At 37.4% G+C, this 19506-nt stretch overlaps 1 protein-coding gene across 2 annotated transcripts in view; it reads left to right on the forward strand.

Moving 5' to 3' along the window:
• The window catches only part of LOC109062529 (transmembrane protein 266-like), a 54381-nt gene extending 36300 nt beyond the window's left edge, over positions 1 to 18081 (forward strand). For both annotated transcript variants that reach the window (XM_042715615.1, XM_042715614.1), the window contains 6 exons: positions 4091 to 4147; positions 5946 to 6084; positions 8939 to 9054; positions 11308 to 11500; positions 14362 to 14424; positions 15820 to 18081. In XM_042715615.1, coding sequence (XP_042571549.1) covers positions 4091 to 4147; positions 5946 to 6084; positions 8939 to 9054; positions 11308 to 11500; positions 14362 to 14424; positions 15820 to 16466 — 1215 coding nt within the window. In that variant the 3' untranslated portion in view covers positions 16467 to 18081. The remainder of the gene's footprint in view (positions 1 to 4090; positions 4148 to 5945; positions 6085 to 8938; positions 9055 to 11307; positions 11501 to 14361; positions 14425 to 15819) is intronic.
• The last annotated feature ends 1425 nt before the right edge of the window (positions 18082 to 19506 follow it).

Genomic DNA, 19506 nt, shown 5'->3' on the forward strand with positions numbered 1-19506 from the left:
ATTCTGTTGAAGCATGTTAAAATCAAATTGTAATAGAGAGAGAGCCTGGTCTGCAGTGGGTGCTGAGCAATACAGTACAGTGTCATCTGCATAAAAATTAAATTTTCCTTTAGACACGTTACTGTCAATATTATTTATATAGAGGCTAAAAAGCAGTGGCCCCAAAACTGACCCCTGAGGCACGCCTTTTGTTATTTTGAGATAGCGAGATGTGTTGCCCTCCACCTGTACAAACTCAGTTCTGTCTGTAAGATAATTATCAAACCAGCTGACAGTTTGTTCAGAAAGTCCAGCCCTACACAGTCTGTGCTTAAGCACTGTGTAATCCACTGTATCAAATGCCTTTGGTCAATAAAAAGGGCTGGGCAATGCTGCTTGTTATCTATAGATTCAATAAAATCATTTAAAACCTTAAGAGTTTGCAGATGTTGTACTATGCCTTTTTCTAAAACCAGATTGGAAATCGGATAAAACATTTTTATTGTTTTAAAAAATCCTTTAATTGATCACTGACAAGGGACTCTAAAACCTTGACCAGAACAGACAATTTAGAGATCGGTCTGTAGTTATTTAAAATAAAAGGGTCACCACCTTTTAATAGGGCAACCACAAAGGCTGATTTCTTAGATGGAAGGAATGACATTTGTGTTCAAGCACAGATTAAAAATATTAGTTAAAGGCACAGCAATAAAATTTGCTGCTAGCTTTAAAAAGTAGGTATCCAGTTTATCCGGGCCTGCAGATTTTGTCGTGTCCAAATGCTTAAGGGCTTTATTTATGTCTGAAAATGTAATAGGACTGAAACTAAAAGACTGACAAGAAGGATCCAAACCAACAGTCTCCACTGTAGAGGAACACTCATGTTGGGTATTGAGTGACTCAAATAAAAATCCTGAGGCTATGAAATGTTCATTGAAACAGTCAAGTATTTTGGTCTTATCCGTAAGTTTTTGAGAGTCTATCATAATGCTTGAAGGAAACTCCTGGCCTCTAATGTTTTCTGATAATGATTTGATAGTTTTCTAAAATTTAGATGGATTATTCAGGTTATGAGTGGTCTGAGAAAGAAAATGATCAGCTTTGGCTTTTCTAATTTTTAGAGTACATGCATTACGCAGTTGCCTGAAAACCAGCCAGTCGGAGTTCTGATTTGATTTTCTGACTTTTGCCCATGCCATGTTGAGCTCATGGAGGATATTTGCTAAATCAGGAGAAAACCAAGCATTGTTTCGGCCTTTAACTCTGTATTTCTTTAGTGGAGCATACCTGTTAATTATATTGGTAAACCCCTCATGAAAGAGGTTCCAGGCACTATCAACATCTGCACTAGTCTTAATTTTTTCCCAGTCATAATTAGATAAATTGTGAAGGAATTCTGGTTCTGAGAAGTGCTTCATATTACGCTTGACTACAATGCATGGTTTGATTTTTGGTATTTTAGTTTTTGTAACTGTTGCTACGAGACAGTGGTCACTGATGTCGTTTGCAAATATGGAAGCAGTTGAGTACTTATGAGGAACGTTATTTAGAATCACATCTATTAGCGATGATTTTTCCGCTTTTTTTTTTTTAAAGTTTAGCCGTGTGGGACTGTCAACAATCTGAAAGAGATTTAATGAATCACAGTAAGCTCTGAAATCATCAGATACTGGTTGTAACCAGTTTCAATTTAGGTCTCCGAAGGCTACTAATTTCTTAGAGTTAAAATCAGAAAAGAGTTGCATTAAGGAGGGCAGAGCACCGCTAACAGCTGAAGGTGTCCTATAACAACCACTGACCGTTATGCAAAGTGATTTAGAAACTCCAAGGCAAAAATTCAAACTGTTTAACTAATGATATTGATAGCAATACATTAACTTGATAATCGTTTTTTGATGTCGATTGCTACACCCCCACCTCTGTTAGGGCGGTCAGTCCTAAAAACATTATAACCACTTATATTGATTTCTTTATCTGAAACCGATTTACTTAACCAGGTTTCAGACAAGACGATTACATCAGTATCTGTAGTGTGAGCCCAGATACGCAACATGTCCACGTGCCTTTAAATGATTCACACTGTATTGGGAGCACTGGACTGGAATAGCCAAAAAAAAAAAGAAAAAAAAAACACAGGCCTAGGTATGATAACAAAGTCCAGGTCAGCGATGAAAAAATCCAATATGGATTATCCGATTCTCCGCAGCGACCGATGATGTTGCGTGACATCACTCGTAAACAGGAAGCCCGGCGAGTGAGGCAATGCTGCAGGGAAAAAAGTTCAAATCAAGGCCAGCAGAAAACCATCATCTCAAAAACCAGCAGTAAGAACAAGGAAAAAATGCATTTTCCTTCATCGTGAAGAGATCAGGCCCATCAAACTCAGTGACACGTCTGAACTCGAAATCCAACAAGTAAGCAGGCTCCAGGCACCGACCAGTCAGCATGAAACAGATCCTCCAGAAACGGTGAAAAAGTAAGCCACGGTTCCAGGTAAATTTCCGTACAAGCTTGATGGTCGTAACCACTTGTTCAGACTGGGATTAAATGGATACCGTGCATTTTTTTTAGAATGCACTGCGAGGAGTAGCGCAGAGCCAGTTCACTGAGGATGCCAGTCTCAACTTAAACTATACGGATTTGTGTCATAAAAACAACCATCGAGTATGACAAATACTGACTCTACATTAAAGTTATATTTTACGAAAGCTCACAAAATGAACAGTTGGTAAATATCCCATGAACAAACAAACATCAACCACTCAGTCACGCACAGACAGAAAGACATGCTGCCATCTTGGAAATACAACTTAACCACTGATTTCTAGTTGTGTCCTCGTTTGGAAGGCCAAACAAAGCAGTTTCGCTTTCACAATGAAACACACAGCATCTCTACAACATGGCAGCGGCGGCAACAGAGAGAATAAAAGTTACGCCTTCTTTCTTTGCATGAACATTTGGGTGGCGTTATGCGAATCTTCCCACATTGGGACATACATAGACATGTGGGGGCGTGTTTGAACGAGCCGTTTTAGGGGGGTGTGGTTGACTCTTAACTTTTATAAAGAATATCTCTTTGGATTTGAGACTTTAGTCTTTGCAACTTTACAGATCTTCTTTATGCACCAAGAGTTTGTAACACTCCAAAGAGAAAGGAAAAACTGAAATCACATCATATGACCTCTTTAAAAGTCACAGGTCACAAGGCTTACTAGAAATAGCCTCTTTTACAACTATCGATATAGCATGTTTCAAATTAATGCTGCCACGATGGGATGTTTGGAAGTATTTGATGTAAGGTCTGAATGTTTATGCTTTATTGAACCCAAGAAAAAGCAGTGCTCTTACTGTACTTTAAAAGTGTGTGTGTGTCCTGATACGTGCTGACTTCTATTGATTGCCATTTCTTCAGATCCAGTTGCATTTGTCTCTGGCTCTTTTAAAGCAGACTTGCATTTATTTCCTTCAACTTGCATTTTGCTCATCGATAAAGGCTCAAGAGACGGGAAGGCCTGAAAGTTTCAGCGTCACATGTTTTAGAGAGGAAAAGAGAGTGAAGTAGGGATAGAAGGCGATAAAAAGTCTAGCGTGTGCCACCTGAGTCAGCAGTCACTAAAACAGTGTACCCTTCGAGTGTTTTGATGAGATCTCGCCCGCTTGCGAGTTTATGAATACATATTGCAGGTCACTGATAACTAATGAGCTGCGTTCTGAGACGAGATGAAAGAAGAAATGATTCGGCTTGGAAATGGGTTTTGCAGAGGTTATTTCTCCACCAAATGGAGGTGAATTTTGTTGCCGCCACATCTCGATATCACTTAGATTTCGAATTACCCTACATACACATTTTCCCTGCAAGCTCATTATTTACGTTTGCTGTTCGTGGGTTGCTGGAAAAGTAATGTTTAACTGTTTTTTTTGCCCAAGGCTTCTCTCTTGCCTTTCATTAAACACGCTCTGTTGTTTTCTTGTGGATGATTTCTTAGAGTGCAATGTGAAATCTGATCAGTGATTTTCATTAATCTGCTTCTTTTCTATTTCTTTCTTTCTTTGTATGGGTTTTTTCCCACTTATATGCTCTCTCTTCCTTGTCTCTCTCTTCTTCTCCCAGACTGTCTTTAGGATTGTGGTGCTCGGGATTTGGGATTATATAGAGAACAAAGTTGAGGTAAGATCCCCGGGGTCCCATTAGTAGAGGAGGGAAAACAGTGAAGAGATGAGCCCTTGAAACTTAATGATGGATGAGTCTCTCTGGCGCAGTGAAACACTCTCAATGTCACATTGTAGCCGGAGCAGGAGAGGATCCATTTCTGACTGCACTGTGATTGGATGTTCAGTTTTATTGACCCTGCCCACTCATTTGCATAATAAATATTGCATTTTTTTTTGTCGTATCTGCCTGATATGAATGTTTTTAGAGAGCATTTACTGATTATTTTAAGATGCGCGCACACACTCTCTTATTGAAAAATTCATCTTTTGTATAACAAATACAATGAACAAAATTATAAGCGCAACACTTTTGTTTTTGCCCCCATTTTTCATGAGCTGAACTCAAAGATCTAAGACTTTTTCTATGTACACAGAAGGCCTATTTCTCTCAAATACTGTTCACAAATCTGTCTAAATCTGTGTTAGTGAGCACTTCTCCTTTGCCGAGATAATCCATCCACCTCACAGGTGTGGCATAACAAGATGCAGATTAGACAGCATGATTATTGCACAGGTGTGCCTTAGGCTGGCCACAATAAAAGGCCACTCTAAAATGTGCAGTTTTATCACAGAGAAATAGGCCTTCTGTGTACATAGAAAAAGTCTTAGATCTTTGAGTTCAGCTCATGAAAAATGGGGTCAAAAAACAAAAGTGTTGCATTTATCATTTTGTTCAGTGTAATATCTGAAAAGATTATATTATGTATATATATGTGTGTGTGTGTGTGTGTGTGTACTGGTATATATGATTTATGAGTACACAAATGTGTATAATGACATGGGTACTACAACGTAAACATGGTTTATGAGGACACTTCCTTTGTCCCATAAAACAAAAGGCTTAAAACAGTTTTCTGTAAGGCGTAGGTTTAGGTGTAGGGTTGGTGTAGGGTGATAGAAAATACAGTTTGTACAGTATAAAAACCATTACACCTATGGAGAGTCCCCGTCAACCACAAATGCAAGTGTGTGTATTTTGGAGATGGGTTTATTATAATATATATTATAATGTTTTTTGAAAACACTTTAAGGTGCACACACACTCAAACATATGAATTTTGTGTAATAGAAATAGAACAATATATTTATCATTTATAATAAATATTGTTTATATATAGAAAATATTTATTCATGTCAGTTAAAAAAAATTATAAATTAAATAAATAAAGGTAGGGAATGGGTAATGCTACTTTTTATTTCACAATTTGGACTTTGTTTCTTGCGATTCTGAGAAAATGGGAGATATAAACAGAATTGTGGTTCTGTGTTTCTTTTTTCTGAATTATGAGTCACAGAATAAAAAATGAAGGTAATTTAATAAAGGTAACTTTTTATCTCACAATTCTGACTTTTTGTATCTCGCAATTCTGAGAACTGTGAGATATTAACTTAAGAATTGTGACAGAAAAGTCAGAATTGTGAGATAAAAATTCAGAATCGCAAGAAAAAGTTATTGGTATAAAAGAAAAGTATGAGAAAAATCACTATTACCTGCTGGGTTTTTTTTTGTTTGTTTGTTTGTTTGTTTTTTTTAAAGGAGGAATCTGGCTTCCATAATTTATTAAATAATACATACTGTACATTTTAAATTTCTTGCAGATGTATTTAATAAATTATAGTTAGTTTGGTATGTTATGAAGTGTCTACAGTTGAGCATTACATGGTATGCATCACCCCAAAGTAATGTACACTTTTACATGTGACTAGATGAAAGGCATATGATCGTGTTTTGTTGTTGATGTTGTTTTATTCAGGTATTTGACGGTGCTGTGATCGTACTCTCTCTGGCCCCAATGGTGGCCTCAACGGTGGCTAACGGCCCCAGCAGCCCCTGGGACGCCATCAGCCTCATCATCACCCTCCGCATCTGGAGAGTCAAGAGAATCATTGACGGTAAGCTGCTTTACGCATGACAACACACCGGTCACACACTTTCCCTCACAATCACTATGAAGTCTTTAAAAATAAATAAATAAATAATGTTGTAAGAAATATTTATTTATTTACTGATTGTAAATACATTTGACCTTTAAAACACTTTTTAAAGACAGTGCTAATTCAGCTGATTCATTTTACTAGCTGTTGTGCTGTCCGGCTCAATGAGTGGGAGTTATGATAGACGTCTCACACACACTTCTACTGCCAGCATTGGTCTCATTAAAATTCAGATTGATTCAGAGTCTTTTGTCTGTGCTGAGAGGAGCATAATGTCCATAATGTCTCAGCATGGTTTCTGTTTATGCTAGTGTATTCATGGTCGATGGCTGGGGCAGGTCACCCTCATTCTCACTAAACATCATTGAGCTGTTGAGTACCGCACCGTCAGCCACATGAACACTGGTGATGACAACAAACAGCTCTACCAGTGCTGAGATCCAGAAACAGCCCTGAGTTTGATATAAAAGTCATGATAAAAACAATATATCAATACAAGCAGTGCTGTTGTTGATAAATCTATTAAAAATAGTTTTTGGTCATTGACATAAAGCTGAAGTAAAATATAAAACAATTAAAATTAGAAATGCTGATTTTGCAACTCACTACTAAAGTACTAGAATTACTAAAGCTGAAATAAAAAGAAAGCTATATAGAAATGTAATATAGTAAATAATGAATGAATGAAAGAGTGAAAAAATAAAGCTTGACCAAAAAAGACAACAATTGCTAAAATTAAAACTGAAAATATAAAAATAAAAGCAAAAAAACACATGCAGAAATTTTAAAGGTACAGTACTAAACTACTTTACCTTAAAGCTTTAACTATTTAGTCAAATTTTAATTGCACTAAATAGTTTTCTAATTTTTTATAATTAAAATTTAAAATAATAATAATTTAATTATAAATTTTATATCTATTTTGTCTATACTCTATATGAATCTAAAGTGCTTGCATGCCTTCTGTGCCTTTTCTATTAAAACGTACTTATGTATTGCTTTGTGCCTGTGTTTTTGTGTATTCTGCATGTTTGTTTGCACATATATCTTTTCTTTTCCTTATGCTTCGTGGTTTATGATGTGCAAGCTGTGAGATTTGCGTATGTCTTCATGTGTGTGTTTGTACAAATGCCTCGAGATTTAAATTTGAGAAAGTGCACAGTGAGCGCAAAAAGCAAAGACAGCTAAATACGGTCGTTACACTTTACACAGTGTTTAATACTACAGTAGAATGCTGAAGTTCTATAATCTGAACGAAAGCTGATATTTGACAGACATGCTGACCGATTAACATTCATGAGCTCAAGTCTCACGGCGAGTCTGTTCCAGTTTTACGCCGCCCTGTGGTTGGACCATGATGTACGCAGCAGGACGTAAAAGCAGCACGCTGTGCTGATCTTTAGAAAAGACACCAGCGCACGGTTAGATTTACTGAGGATTAGTTGCTGAGATATGCTTTATATATTTTTTTTTATTTTATTGTAATTTTTTAATTGTATATTTTATATTATAGTAGTTAGCGATTTTTATTTCTTTATTTTAAATTTTTTTTTTCATATCTTTAGTATTCCTAAGGAATTTTAGGAACTCAATTAAGTCTACTGAGCTATAAAATAGTAGACAGTTTTAGAGAGATTGTGCATATTAAATCCCACTATATATAATATATAGAATATATAATAATCCTGAAACCGAAATGTAATGAGTAACACATTGCAACGCAGCAAAGCATGCTGGGAGTTCTGTCAGCAGATGGTACCAGTGTGAGAAGAGTCTAATTGATATGGAGAGCGAGTGGATGATAAGAGGGGTCATGTGGATATGGCTTTATTAAGAGCCAACAGCAGGCGGCAGAGCCTTTGGCCCTCTCAGCACAATCCCAGCCCAGCCAGAGAAATCAACGTCAGACGACGCTCATGTCAGTTCATGGAATATGAGGCAAACATCAGCTCATTTGGCGGCATTGTATGTTTGCAGAAAACAAAAAAAGCTGCCCATTGTGTGTTAAACCTGTTAACATTTGATCAGCTGTTGTACAGTATTTTTTATTGAAATGTATTCTGTTTAAATAAGTGTGGTCTATTCAAATAAACATAGTCTGTTCAAATAATTGTATAATATTATTTGAATGTAAATATTTTAGAAATATTCTATTAAGATATTCCGTTATTTGTTTATACATTAATAATTATTATTATTTTATATAATTCAACCAGATACAAAACTACAGATTCAGAAATGACTGATTATAAGCTAATAATTTATTTTGAAAGAAAGTAATTAATACTATATTTAGCAATGATGTTTTAAATTGTGAAATTAAAGATGGATTAAAAAAATCTAAAGAATGCCGATCTTTTGATTTTTCTCTTCATAACAGAATATCGAGGGGGAAAATGTGAAAAATATTAAACAGCACAACTGTTTTCAACATTGATAATAATAAGAAATGTTTCTTGAGTAGTGAATCAGCATATTAGAATGATTTCTGAAGGATCATGTGACACTGAAGACTGGAGTAATGATGCTGAAAATTCAGCTTTACATTTCAGGAATAAATTACATTTTAATATACATTAAATAGAAAACTTTTATTTTAAATTCTAATATTATTTAACTGTAATATTACTGATTTTATTTTATTTATATCAAGTAAATGCTGCTTTGGTGAGCATGAGAGACCTCTTTCAAAAACATAAAAAAAAACTTGCCAACCCCAAACTTTGCTCAAAAAGGATGTGAGTATTTGATCAACCAAAAAAAAAAAAAAAAAAAAAAAACTTTACTCTGGTGTTTTGTTTCTCTTCTGTAGCGTATGTGCTACAAGTGAAGGTGGAGATGGAGCTGGAGATCCAGCAGTATGAGAAGACCAAAGCTGTGAGGGAGGAACAGCTGGAGAGACTCACACAGATCTGTCAGGAACAGGCCGTGAGTGATGAACTATCCCTTCACTCCTCTCGGACATTTACATCACCAAAATAACACAAAAAGTACCTAGTGACACTAACCTTGACAGCAGCTTTGTAATAGAAGTATACTCAAGAGTGTAAGTTTTGCTTTAAAGAATAGTTCCCCCAAAAATAAAAAAGTATTCACCCTCAGTCCATCCGAGATAAAGATGAGTTTGTTTCTTCATGACATTTAGAGAAATCTACCATTACATCACTTGCTCATCAGTGGATCCTCTGCAGTGAATGGGTGCCGTCAGAACGAGAGTCAAAACAGCTGATAAAAACATCACAATAATCCACAAGTAATCCACAGCACTCCAGTCCATCGGTTAATGTCTTGTGAAGTGAACAGCTGCATGTTTGCAAGTAACAAATCCTTCATTAAGACGTTATTAATTGCAAATGTGTCCTCTATCCTTAATATTGCGTTCTTCTGTGAAAAGGTTGTCCCGTCTGAATCAGGAGAGAAATATGCACAAATCAAGCTCCGTTTCCATGGGAAAATATGTTGGTGGATTTTAATGTGAGAGGACAACAGGATATGGAGGTTTTAACTGGAGGAAGCATTATTATGGATACCAGACTCATATTTTGACTGGTTTGCTGTGGTTCGGATTAAAACTGTTTTAATGAAAGCAGTTGAATTTGTTTCTTACAAACACGCAACTTTTCACTTTACAAGACGTAGTAAAGTGGACTCTCAGTCTGACGGCACCCATTCACTGCAGAGGATCCATTGGGGAGCAAGTGATGTAATGCTACATTTCTTTAAATCTGTTCTGATGAAGAAACAAACTCATTTACATTTTGGATACCCTGAGGGTAAATTTGCAGCCAGGTTTCATTTTTGTGTGAATAATTGGTTTAACTTTATTTATCATTTTCTCCCCTCTCCAAATGTTTTTCCATAATTGCATGATCATGTTGCTCTGTGTATTTGTCCAGCAGAGGGCAGCACTCTAACACACAATAAAGTTTCACTTTAATTCATCTGCTCAGTAACACAGCGCCTGTAATCACCTATATTTTTTATTGATCAGATTGTATCAGTTTATTTAGCCATTTTAGAGTCACCTGAAAAAATAATTTTAAAACACGTCTGTTTATTTGGGGGGTTTATGATCCAGAATTACAGGCTACTGATGTCCACAGACTCTGATGTATGTAATGGTGTCTCAACAGCACAGTGCATCCTGAATATCCCCCATATTTTTAACCGCACCAAGCTCATGCTTCATTTCTGATCGGGTCACGGCGGATGATGCAAGCTCACGTTTCAAGCTGCAATCCAGCCCTGCGTATTACATAAAACAGTCACGTGACCCGTCCAGCCTGTCTTGGCCCTCCAGACAGATAACACAGACAGGGATCAATGCACGCCACTGAAATACACAATTTACCCAGATGTGTTTCTGTTGTTCTTCTCCTTGGGGAAGAAGACCGATAAGACTGTGATAGAAATGTCTTGAAATGCCTGTTTGGAACTGATCTGAGACCCTGAGAACAGTAGAGCTCATTGATTATGTCGAGTGTGTGGACATTGATTCAACAAATAAAGCATATTGGAGTTACAATGTAGCAAGGAGATCCATTTCAGCATGTTTATGATATAAATTATAAATAATGATGTGTAATACTGCCAGTAATAATTGTCTGATAACCTAAACGGCTATAACTTTAATCAAAATTATAATTAGAATAATAGCTATAATTATAATTTATAATTTAAGAGCTACAATCTTAGTAGGTGGGTTTTTCCAAAATAATGAAATTAAATTAAATTATAAATTACAAAATAATCTGGAGTTCTTAATATAATTTAAACAAACAAAAACAACAAAATAAAAGATTAGAAACACAATAAATAAAAGATTCTACACTATTTGTAGATCACTAATCAAATAAGCTCATTTTTGCCTTTGAATAAAAGGTTCGATCTCCTTGTTTTCATTGAAAACAAGCTGATATTAGTCAATATTTTCATATGAATATAATCTGTTAAGACTTTCAATTTAGTGGGGCTTCTTGACAAAACATTCTTTTATATTATATGTAACAGCTCATAATGACAGCAAATTAAATTACCTAAATAAATTATTTTAAAATATTGACGTAATCAAAAATTTATTGTTTATTTATTTAGATATTCCAATTTTTATTTTTTTCTTAAAAATGTGTTATGCATTGGCAAAACTGTTGACAAATTTGAAAGTCTTCTTGTCTTCTGCAGTTTGAGATCAGGCAGCTGAGGGCTCACCTGGCGCAGCAGGATTTGGATCTGGCCGCTGAGCGTGAGGCCGCCATGCAGATCCACCATGTGTGGGGCAAACAGAGCAGCAGCTTCCAGGAAATAGACGGCCTGGGACCCGCTGGATCTGACAACGAGTGCCGCGCCAACACCAGAGAGCCCAGACCTCCTCCAGGTACCCAGACCTGTCCTGTCTCTGCCTCTTTAATGAGAGTAAACAACCAGCCCAGTCTCACAAGGGAAATGATGTCACACATTCATCCACACACCACTACAATGTCTATATTGAATCTATCTATATATCTATCTATAAAGACTTTTACATTGCTACAATGTATTTCTATTAGTTCTTTTGAACTTTATATTCATCAAAAAAAAAATCCTGCAAAACAGTTTATCATAGTTTCCACAAAAATATTGAGAAGCAAAACTGTTTCCGCCTTTGATAATAAGAAGAAATGTTTCCTGGGACACATATCAGCATATTAGAATGATTTCTGAAGGATCATGTGACACTGAAGACTGGAGTAATGATGCTGAAAATTCAGCTTGAATCACAGGAATAAATTACATTTTAATATACATTAAATAGAAAACTTTTATTTTAAATTGTAATAATATTTCACAATATTACTGTTTTTACTGCATTTTTGATCAAATAAATTAATCTTTGGTAAGCAAAAGTCTTTTAAACGTTTAAAAAAAATGTTACCAATGCCAAACATTTGAAATTAATATATCATTATTATTATTATTATTATTATTATGAAAAATAGAAAGTCATGTCTTATAAATTTTGAATAAATAATAAAAAATAATAATAATAATAATAATAATATGAATAAATATTTTATAATATTATTTAAAATAAGATTATTAATCAACATTTGCATAATACTGCACAATAGTGGGTGGGACTTTACCTGTTTGTTTGTTTGTTTGTTTGTTTGTTTGTGTTCCATTTTGTCGACTGTATCTTACAAACCTCCCTACATCCGTCCAGGTGTGTGTATTATTGTCTTAATTTCATACAAGTACAGTTCATACAGTTTGAGGGCCAGTAATAAAAAAAATTATAATTGGTAATTTTTCTCTATTTAATTTACCCACCACTGGCCTATCAAGAATTTTGGACGCTAATTGTGTGTAACAGAAAATGAATGAGAACATCCATTCAGTGGCTCCAGTTTAGTGATTCAGAGGTACCTGCTTCTCCTCCGAGCCTTAAATCAACCCAGCCTCTGAACACAGACAACAACATCCCTTCAGTGTTTACTGTGACAGTACAAGCAGGACAGATTAGATGATATCCCATTATAACAGACCGCTATAATGTTGCCCACATGTCAGGTCACATTGGGATCTGTTTGACAGGAGTACAGCTGTTACACACACACACAGAGACAGGCTGCTCTGTGCATTGGGTCTTGTTCCTCCTGAAAGAGTATTCAACTATGGCACAAACATCTGTTCCTTTAACCTGAAAAACCCCACGATGGTCCTCATGCAAGCCACACTTCATCCCCTAGAGGATTGTGGGAAATGTGGGCACCAGGAGCCAGCCTGTGGCTTTTTCCTCTAAATGACACACGGACAGAAATGCTGTCAAAGCGCAGACCGACCCCTGGAGACAGAAGAGCGGAGGAGAGGAGACAGAGTGACGGTTGCCCGAGGGCTCGTATCTTAGCGGCCATATTTTATATTTGACGCCTCAAAGACACATATAACACCACGGGAGTTAGATGCATTTAAGCACCGAAGACAAAGATGCAGAAAATATAAGAGCTGCTAAGTGATCTCATTTTTTTTTTAAAGAGCTGCTTTTTGAAGTTGAGGCCACTACCTGTCAGAGTTCATCCAGAGCGAGGTCTCTTTTATCTCCGCTGTGGTTCGGATGAGAATTTACTGCGCGAGCGACACTGCGTGACATGATCATGCTAAATCATCGCTCTCAAAGTCTGCTTAGTTTCAGAAATACTGGATGGAGACACCCAAAATAAATAGTTTTATTTTTGACTGTGTAAAATTCAAAGCCAGCAGAACAAAGTTGAACGCTGTTTCATTTCAAAAATAAATGTAACATTTTGTGACATTTTAGAAGTTGAAAAAAACTGCCAGTGAGGTTAGAAAAATAAACTTAACTGAAGATATTTTCTATGAAAACATTTTGCTTCCCACTTAAAGTTATCTAGTGTTTTAAGGATGTTTGGCTTTTACCAGAAAACAAGGCACAAATAATGATTTTTTTTTTTCCAGTGTAGGACTTAAGGAAAGACTTCAGAGCTTGCACATGTATTCTAGTTATTCTAGATAATCTTTGTGGGACACATTACCTGCCACGCAATGCCAACTATAGTATTTTACCAAAAGCAATGCTTACAATTGCAAAATTTAGAATGTATTTTTTTTGTGGGGGGGGGGGGGGGGGGTTATATTCACTCCTTCTTTTCCTCTTGCCTGGAAGAAGTGAAAATGTGTGTGTGGTCGTCTTCATCCTCATGTGTTATTTATATTCGGCTGTGATTGTCTTCCTGGTGTTTTAGTCGGCTGCCCATCTCCTCCCGAGCCTCCGTTTGATGAATATTTCAAACAGTAAAAATGAATTTAAAAAGGCGCAGTGAGTTGGGTCTGGTCTCCAGAGATGTGCGGATGGCACTTAGAGTGCAGTCGATCCTCGCTCTGCCAGGCAGATCATAAGACCTTCTACCCAGCCGATGACCTCTGCTGCATCTACAGCCACAGCCACGTCAGACAGACTCTTTTTGGCTCAGGAGGCCAAGCAGCAGAAGGGTGGCCAGAATCAGAACGTTAATGCATTGCTTACACTGTAGCACGCTTCACTACATAGTGACTCATTAAAGTTTCCCCATTATAAAGCAGTGAATTGAGAAAAATGATCAGAAAAGCTTTAAAATCTCAGATTTCTAAGCATCTGGATTCTATTATTTATTTAAGAAAAAAGAAGTTGTTTCTTGGTTTTTTGGTTTGGGTTACTAAATGTGTGATTGACATACATTTGTTTTTTTGTTTTTTCAGAGAGTGTCGTTCAGGATGATATGAATAACTACATCAGTCAGTATTACAGTGAGCCAAGTAGCGGTAAGTAATTTATTTTTTTGTGTATATATAAATATCATTTTATATATTTATTTATTTTAAGATTAATCTATGCATATACATCCAAATTATTGGTTTACTGATACTAATTTTTCGGCAGATGCCAATTTTTAGATAGCAAGGTGGATCATGGGTCATAAATTGTTGAAATATACAGTATATATAATTTAATATATTGGAGTATGCAAGTATGTAATTTAAAAAAAAAATAGGCAAATGAGATATAAAATAAATATTTGTTCAATACTTACTTGAAATCAGGGTTTAGTATAGCGATACAATTACAATTTGCATGAATATTTTGAATCTTTTTATTTTAATATTTTCCGTTTTCATTTCAGTTTTAAGAAATTTGTTGTGTTAGTCATTATTAGCAGTTTTTTTATATGTCTAGTCTTTCTATGTCTATATGTCTTTATTAATTTTTATTTCACTTTTAGTTATCAAGTTAAACTAAATTAAAGGGATACTCCATCCCAAAATGAACATTTTGTTTTTAATCACTTACCCCCATGTTGTTCCAAACCCATAAAACCTCCATTCGTCTTCGGAACACAATTTAACATATTTTGGATGAAAACCGGGAGGCCTGTGACTGTCCCATAGACTGCCAAGTAAATAACAGTGTCAAGGTCCAGAAAAGGTATGAAAGACATCGTCAGAATACTCCATCTGCCATCAGACGTGCAATCAGTGCATCCTTGTGGCGTGGATGATACAGAAGAGCATACACAGCATACAGTGATAATGAGAGACACAGAGGAGACTGTTGACAAAGGAATTATTGAATAAAGCAGTTATTATTGTTTTCTTCGCTTACAAGAAGTTTTCCCGTCACTTCATATAACCCAGATTGCACGTCTGATGGCAGATGGAGTATTCTGACGACGACTTTCATACCTTTTATGGACTGTGACACTGTTATTTATTTGTCAGTCAATGGGACAGTCACAGGCCTCCCAGTTTTCATCCAAAATATCTTAAATTGTGTTCTGAGGACAAACAAAGCTTTTACGGCTTTGGAGCGACATGGGGGTAAGTGATTTTCATTTTGGGATAGAGTATCCCTTTAATATGAGACAACTAACTGAAATATATTTTTTTTATATATATATTTTGTTTCATTTTATTTTAAGTTTATTTTTGGCTTTTAATTTAGTTTCCGTTTTAGTTATCTATAATAACCCTGCTTGAAATTCCCTCGACAATCGACAACACCAGTCTGAAGATTACACCTCACTATTCAATCGAATACACTAATCATTTGATCTCAAAATGCCAAAATGTCTGGCTAAGGTATCAGTTGACCACTGTCATTGATGCTTAAATATTAAGGATGGCACTCATTCACTAAGTTACACTATCTGTTATACACAGACATCGGGGTACCCAACCCTGGTGCACGTGTTATAACCACAGCAGCCATCGATGTCCACCTTCCTACCAACCCCAACCAGTTACCGCCTTCCCTCGTCAGTGCTGATGGCCCGGGCAGTGGCCAGGAGCGCACGGGCAGCTCTGTAAGTGAAGCATCCAGCACGACCATGTCCCGGTCCAGCTGCAGCTTCACAGCCCGGCAGCACAGCATCAGCAGCCACACGCTGGGCTCCACAACTGACTGCAGCTCTACCGTACGGGAGGCCTCCACCTCCGACTACAGCGGCCAACGCTGCTGCCCTCCTCCATACTGCAGCCCTTTGACACTCGGCACACAACCGGGTGTCCATGACCCCAGAGCGGTGGTCAAAGAACTGCTCTCTTCCCTGTCTGAGGACTCCTGCCTGGCACAGAAAGGCAGGGTGGACCCGGTCAACCTTAAATTACCCAGTCCGGCAGGGTCGGTAAAGGCCAGTCCGGAACTGCAACACAGGGTGAACATATACAACAAGAGAAACCAGGAAAGTCTGGGCGTATTCCAGACCAAGCCACTAATTCACCTGCAGGGGAACGAGCCATCTCTGGAGGAGAAGTACAGGCTTATGGAGCCGGCAGATAATCCACTGAGCCATATACCGGACACATAGAGCATGAAGTTTGGGACAGTGACCACCAACACCAGCTGAAGCAGCCTCTCTCTTGACCTCTCTTTCTATATCGCTTACTTACTGGCTGTGTCCGAAATATAAAAAAATGGTGACATTGCTTGCAGAATCTGGAGGTAGGAAGGCATCAGGGCATATCTGAGTCTAACATTTGTAGAAAGTTCTCTACTGAAAGTGTGACTTGTCAAGAGGTTCCTGAATCAATGTAAATGACTAGTTCTGGAGAGCCAACTTCCTGGTCCAAATCTGCTCCTATAGACCTTCTTGTAGTTTTCAAGTAATCCAGAACACCTTAGTTGGTTGATTAAGGTGTGTCTGATAAGGGTTGGGGCTAAATTCAATGTGAAGGCAACTCTCCGGGAGCAGGGTTAGCTACCCCTGCTTCTTTCCCAAATTTATGTGGATTTCCCTTGTTACAAATGGTGCAAAAACACAAAGCTGGAATACACTATGTCTTGTAAATGGTTAAAGAAAAAAAAATAAACTTAACTGAGGATCACACTACCAGACTTTCATAGAAACATACTTTGTTGATAGAATACAGATGACAAATGAAAACGATATTTATTCTAAATTCGGCTCAAACTATTAAACAAGTCTGGTACCTTCCAACTGGATGGAATCATATTCTGAAAAAAAATCTGTGCCCATAAAGAAAAAAAAAAAACGATTTTTTGTGAAATTCCAACCACACTCAACCCATCTACAAGTTCTGCAGACTGGTTCTGACCACTGACAACTAGCATCCACTCCCCCCAACTATATATTGGAGCAAAAAATTCTAGGCAAAAATACCAGTTGTATTCCAACCTTGAGATTCTGTCAGACTCTGCAAGAAGGTGCCTCTCCATGAGCTGAATTGGACAAACCATCACCATCCTCAGATGGCCATTGTGCTTTTTACCCCGGTGTTCCCCCAACCCTGTTCCTGAAAGTACAATAGACATTTTTTAACTCTTTCTAATCGAACACACCTGATTGAACTTATCAGCTTATTAATGGAGACGACAACACCTGAAATAGATCAGTCAGATTAAGACATCCAAAATGGGTACTGTTGGTGTGCATCCAACGCGTAGATTAGCAGCATAACTAGTTCACTATTCGGGGCGCCCCCTACTACTGAAATGCCTCCATTTGGTCGAAACACTGGACATATCATTCCCCGTCTATGATATTCCACAACCCTGTGTATGATGGAGCAGTTGAAAAAAGTAATTATCTACAGATAAATAGGTGAGAATAGACACATCTGAGGTTAAAGGGTTTTTGAAGCCTGTCTAAAACCTTAGGGCATGGTTGCTCAAATCCAGCCATGGAGTGCCACTTCCCAGAATTTAACTCCAACTCTAATCAAAGACACAGGCTAAATAAGGTCTTCAGAATTACTCGAAAGTTACTGGGAGTTAAGTTTGATCAGGGTTTGAGCTGAACTCTTCAAGGCAGTAGCACTCCAGGGTCAGATTTGAGGAACCCTGCCTTAAAGGGATACTCCATCCCAAAATGAAAAATTTGTCATTAATCACTTACCCCCATGTCGTTCCAAACCCATAAAAGCTCTGTTCGTCTTCAGAACACAATTTAAGATATTTTGGATGAAAACCGGGAGGCCTGTGACTGTCCCATAGACTGCCAAGTAAATAACAGAGTCACGGTCCAGAAAAGGTAAGAAAGTCGTCATCAGAATACTCCATCTGCCATCAGACGTGCAATCTGGGTTATATGAAGTGACGGGAAAACTTTTTGTAAGCGAAGAAAACAATAACGACTTTATTCAACAATTCCTTTGTCAATAATCTCCTCTGTCTCTATTCATATCACCGTATGCTGCGTATGCTCTTCTGTGTCATCCGCACCACAAGGATGCGCTGTTTCTACTGTATGTGTATTAAGCTTTGATTTGAAAGAAAACAGTGCATTCTTGTGGTGCGGATGACACAGAAGAGCATACACAGCATCAGTGATATGAAGAGACACAGAGGAGACTGTTGGCAAAGAAATTGTTAAAGTCGTTATTTTTGTTTTCTTCGCTTACAAAAAGTGTTCCTGTCGCTTCATATAACCCAGATTGCACGTCTGATGACAGATGGAGTATTCTGACAACGACTTTCTTACCTTTTATGGACCTTAACACTGTTATATACTTGACAGTCTATGGGACAGTCACAGGCCTCCCGATTTTCATCCAAAATATAAATTTTCAATTTAGGGTAGAGTATCCCTTTAAGGTTTACCTTCATTCAAAAACTCTTGAGTTATTGGGCTGCAATTACTTTGTTTCGGACACAGCCAATCTGTCATTCTCTTTCTGTGTCAAACAGCACTATGATTCTCACTCCCAGGTTTCTTGTTCTCAGAAAGGGGCACAGGAAGTGACATGAGGATAATGCTCTCTGCTACCCGCCTCATGCAACGTTCCTCCTTACAGATGCACATTTCTCTCTCTCTCTCTCTCTCCAACTCTGCAAGAGCACTTGAACTCTGTCACTCCTGCCAAAATTGCACAACCTTCCAAGGAGTCAGGTAGAGGTACTTTGGGAGCCATCATTGGAAGATCCTTCAGGAATATCAGTGTGTCTGTTGGGCGAGTGGTGTATGAAACCAGCAAAGACACACTCTTTGAGACGGTAGACCAATATCTGAGTGTGGCTGGAAGACTTATCACGTGTTCTCATTCAGGGTGGCATGGGAGGGAGTTTTTATTTGTTGATTTGTTTATTTGTACGAAATGTAACTGACACACAATGTACAGTCCTTTTCCCCCAATGCTGCAGGGTTACATTTGATCCATGTTCAAATGTGTCAAGCTGTGTGATTCAGCCAAATTTCTTACCTTTGCCTTTCTTACATTACTGATGCTGATGTTTGTATTCAAATTCTATGCGAGAAAAAAAAAGAAGTGCTAAACTCAAGTATTTTTAAAACATGGAGAGCAAAAGATAGGCGAACATTTCAGGTATACAGTATTAGAAGATTTTTATGAGAAATTATGGTTAGAATGTTGTCATAACCCTTAACCTTA

The sequence above is a fragment of the Cyprinus carpio genome, chromosome A25, assembly GCF_018340385.1.
Source record: "Cyprinus carpio isolate SPL01 chromosome A25, ASM1834038v1, whole genome shotgun sequence".
In the NCBI taxonomy this organism is placed as follows: domain Eukaryota; kingdom Metazoa; phylum Chordata; class Actinopteri; order Cypriniformes; family Cyprinidae; genus Cyprinus; species Cyprinus carpio.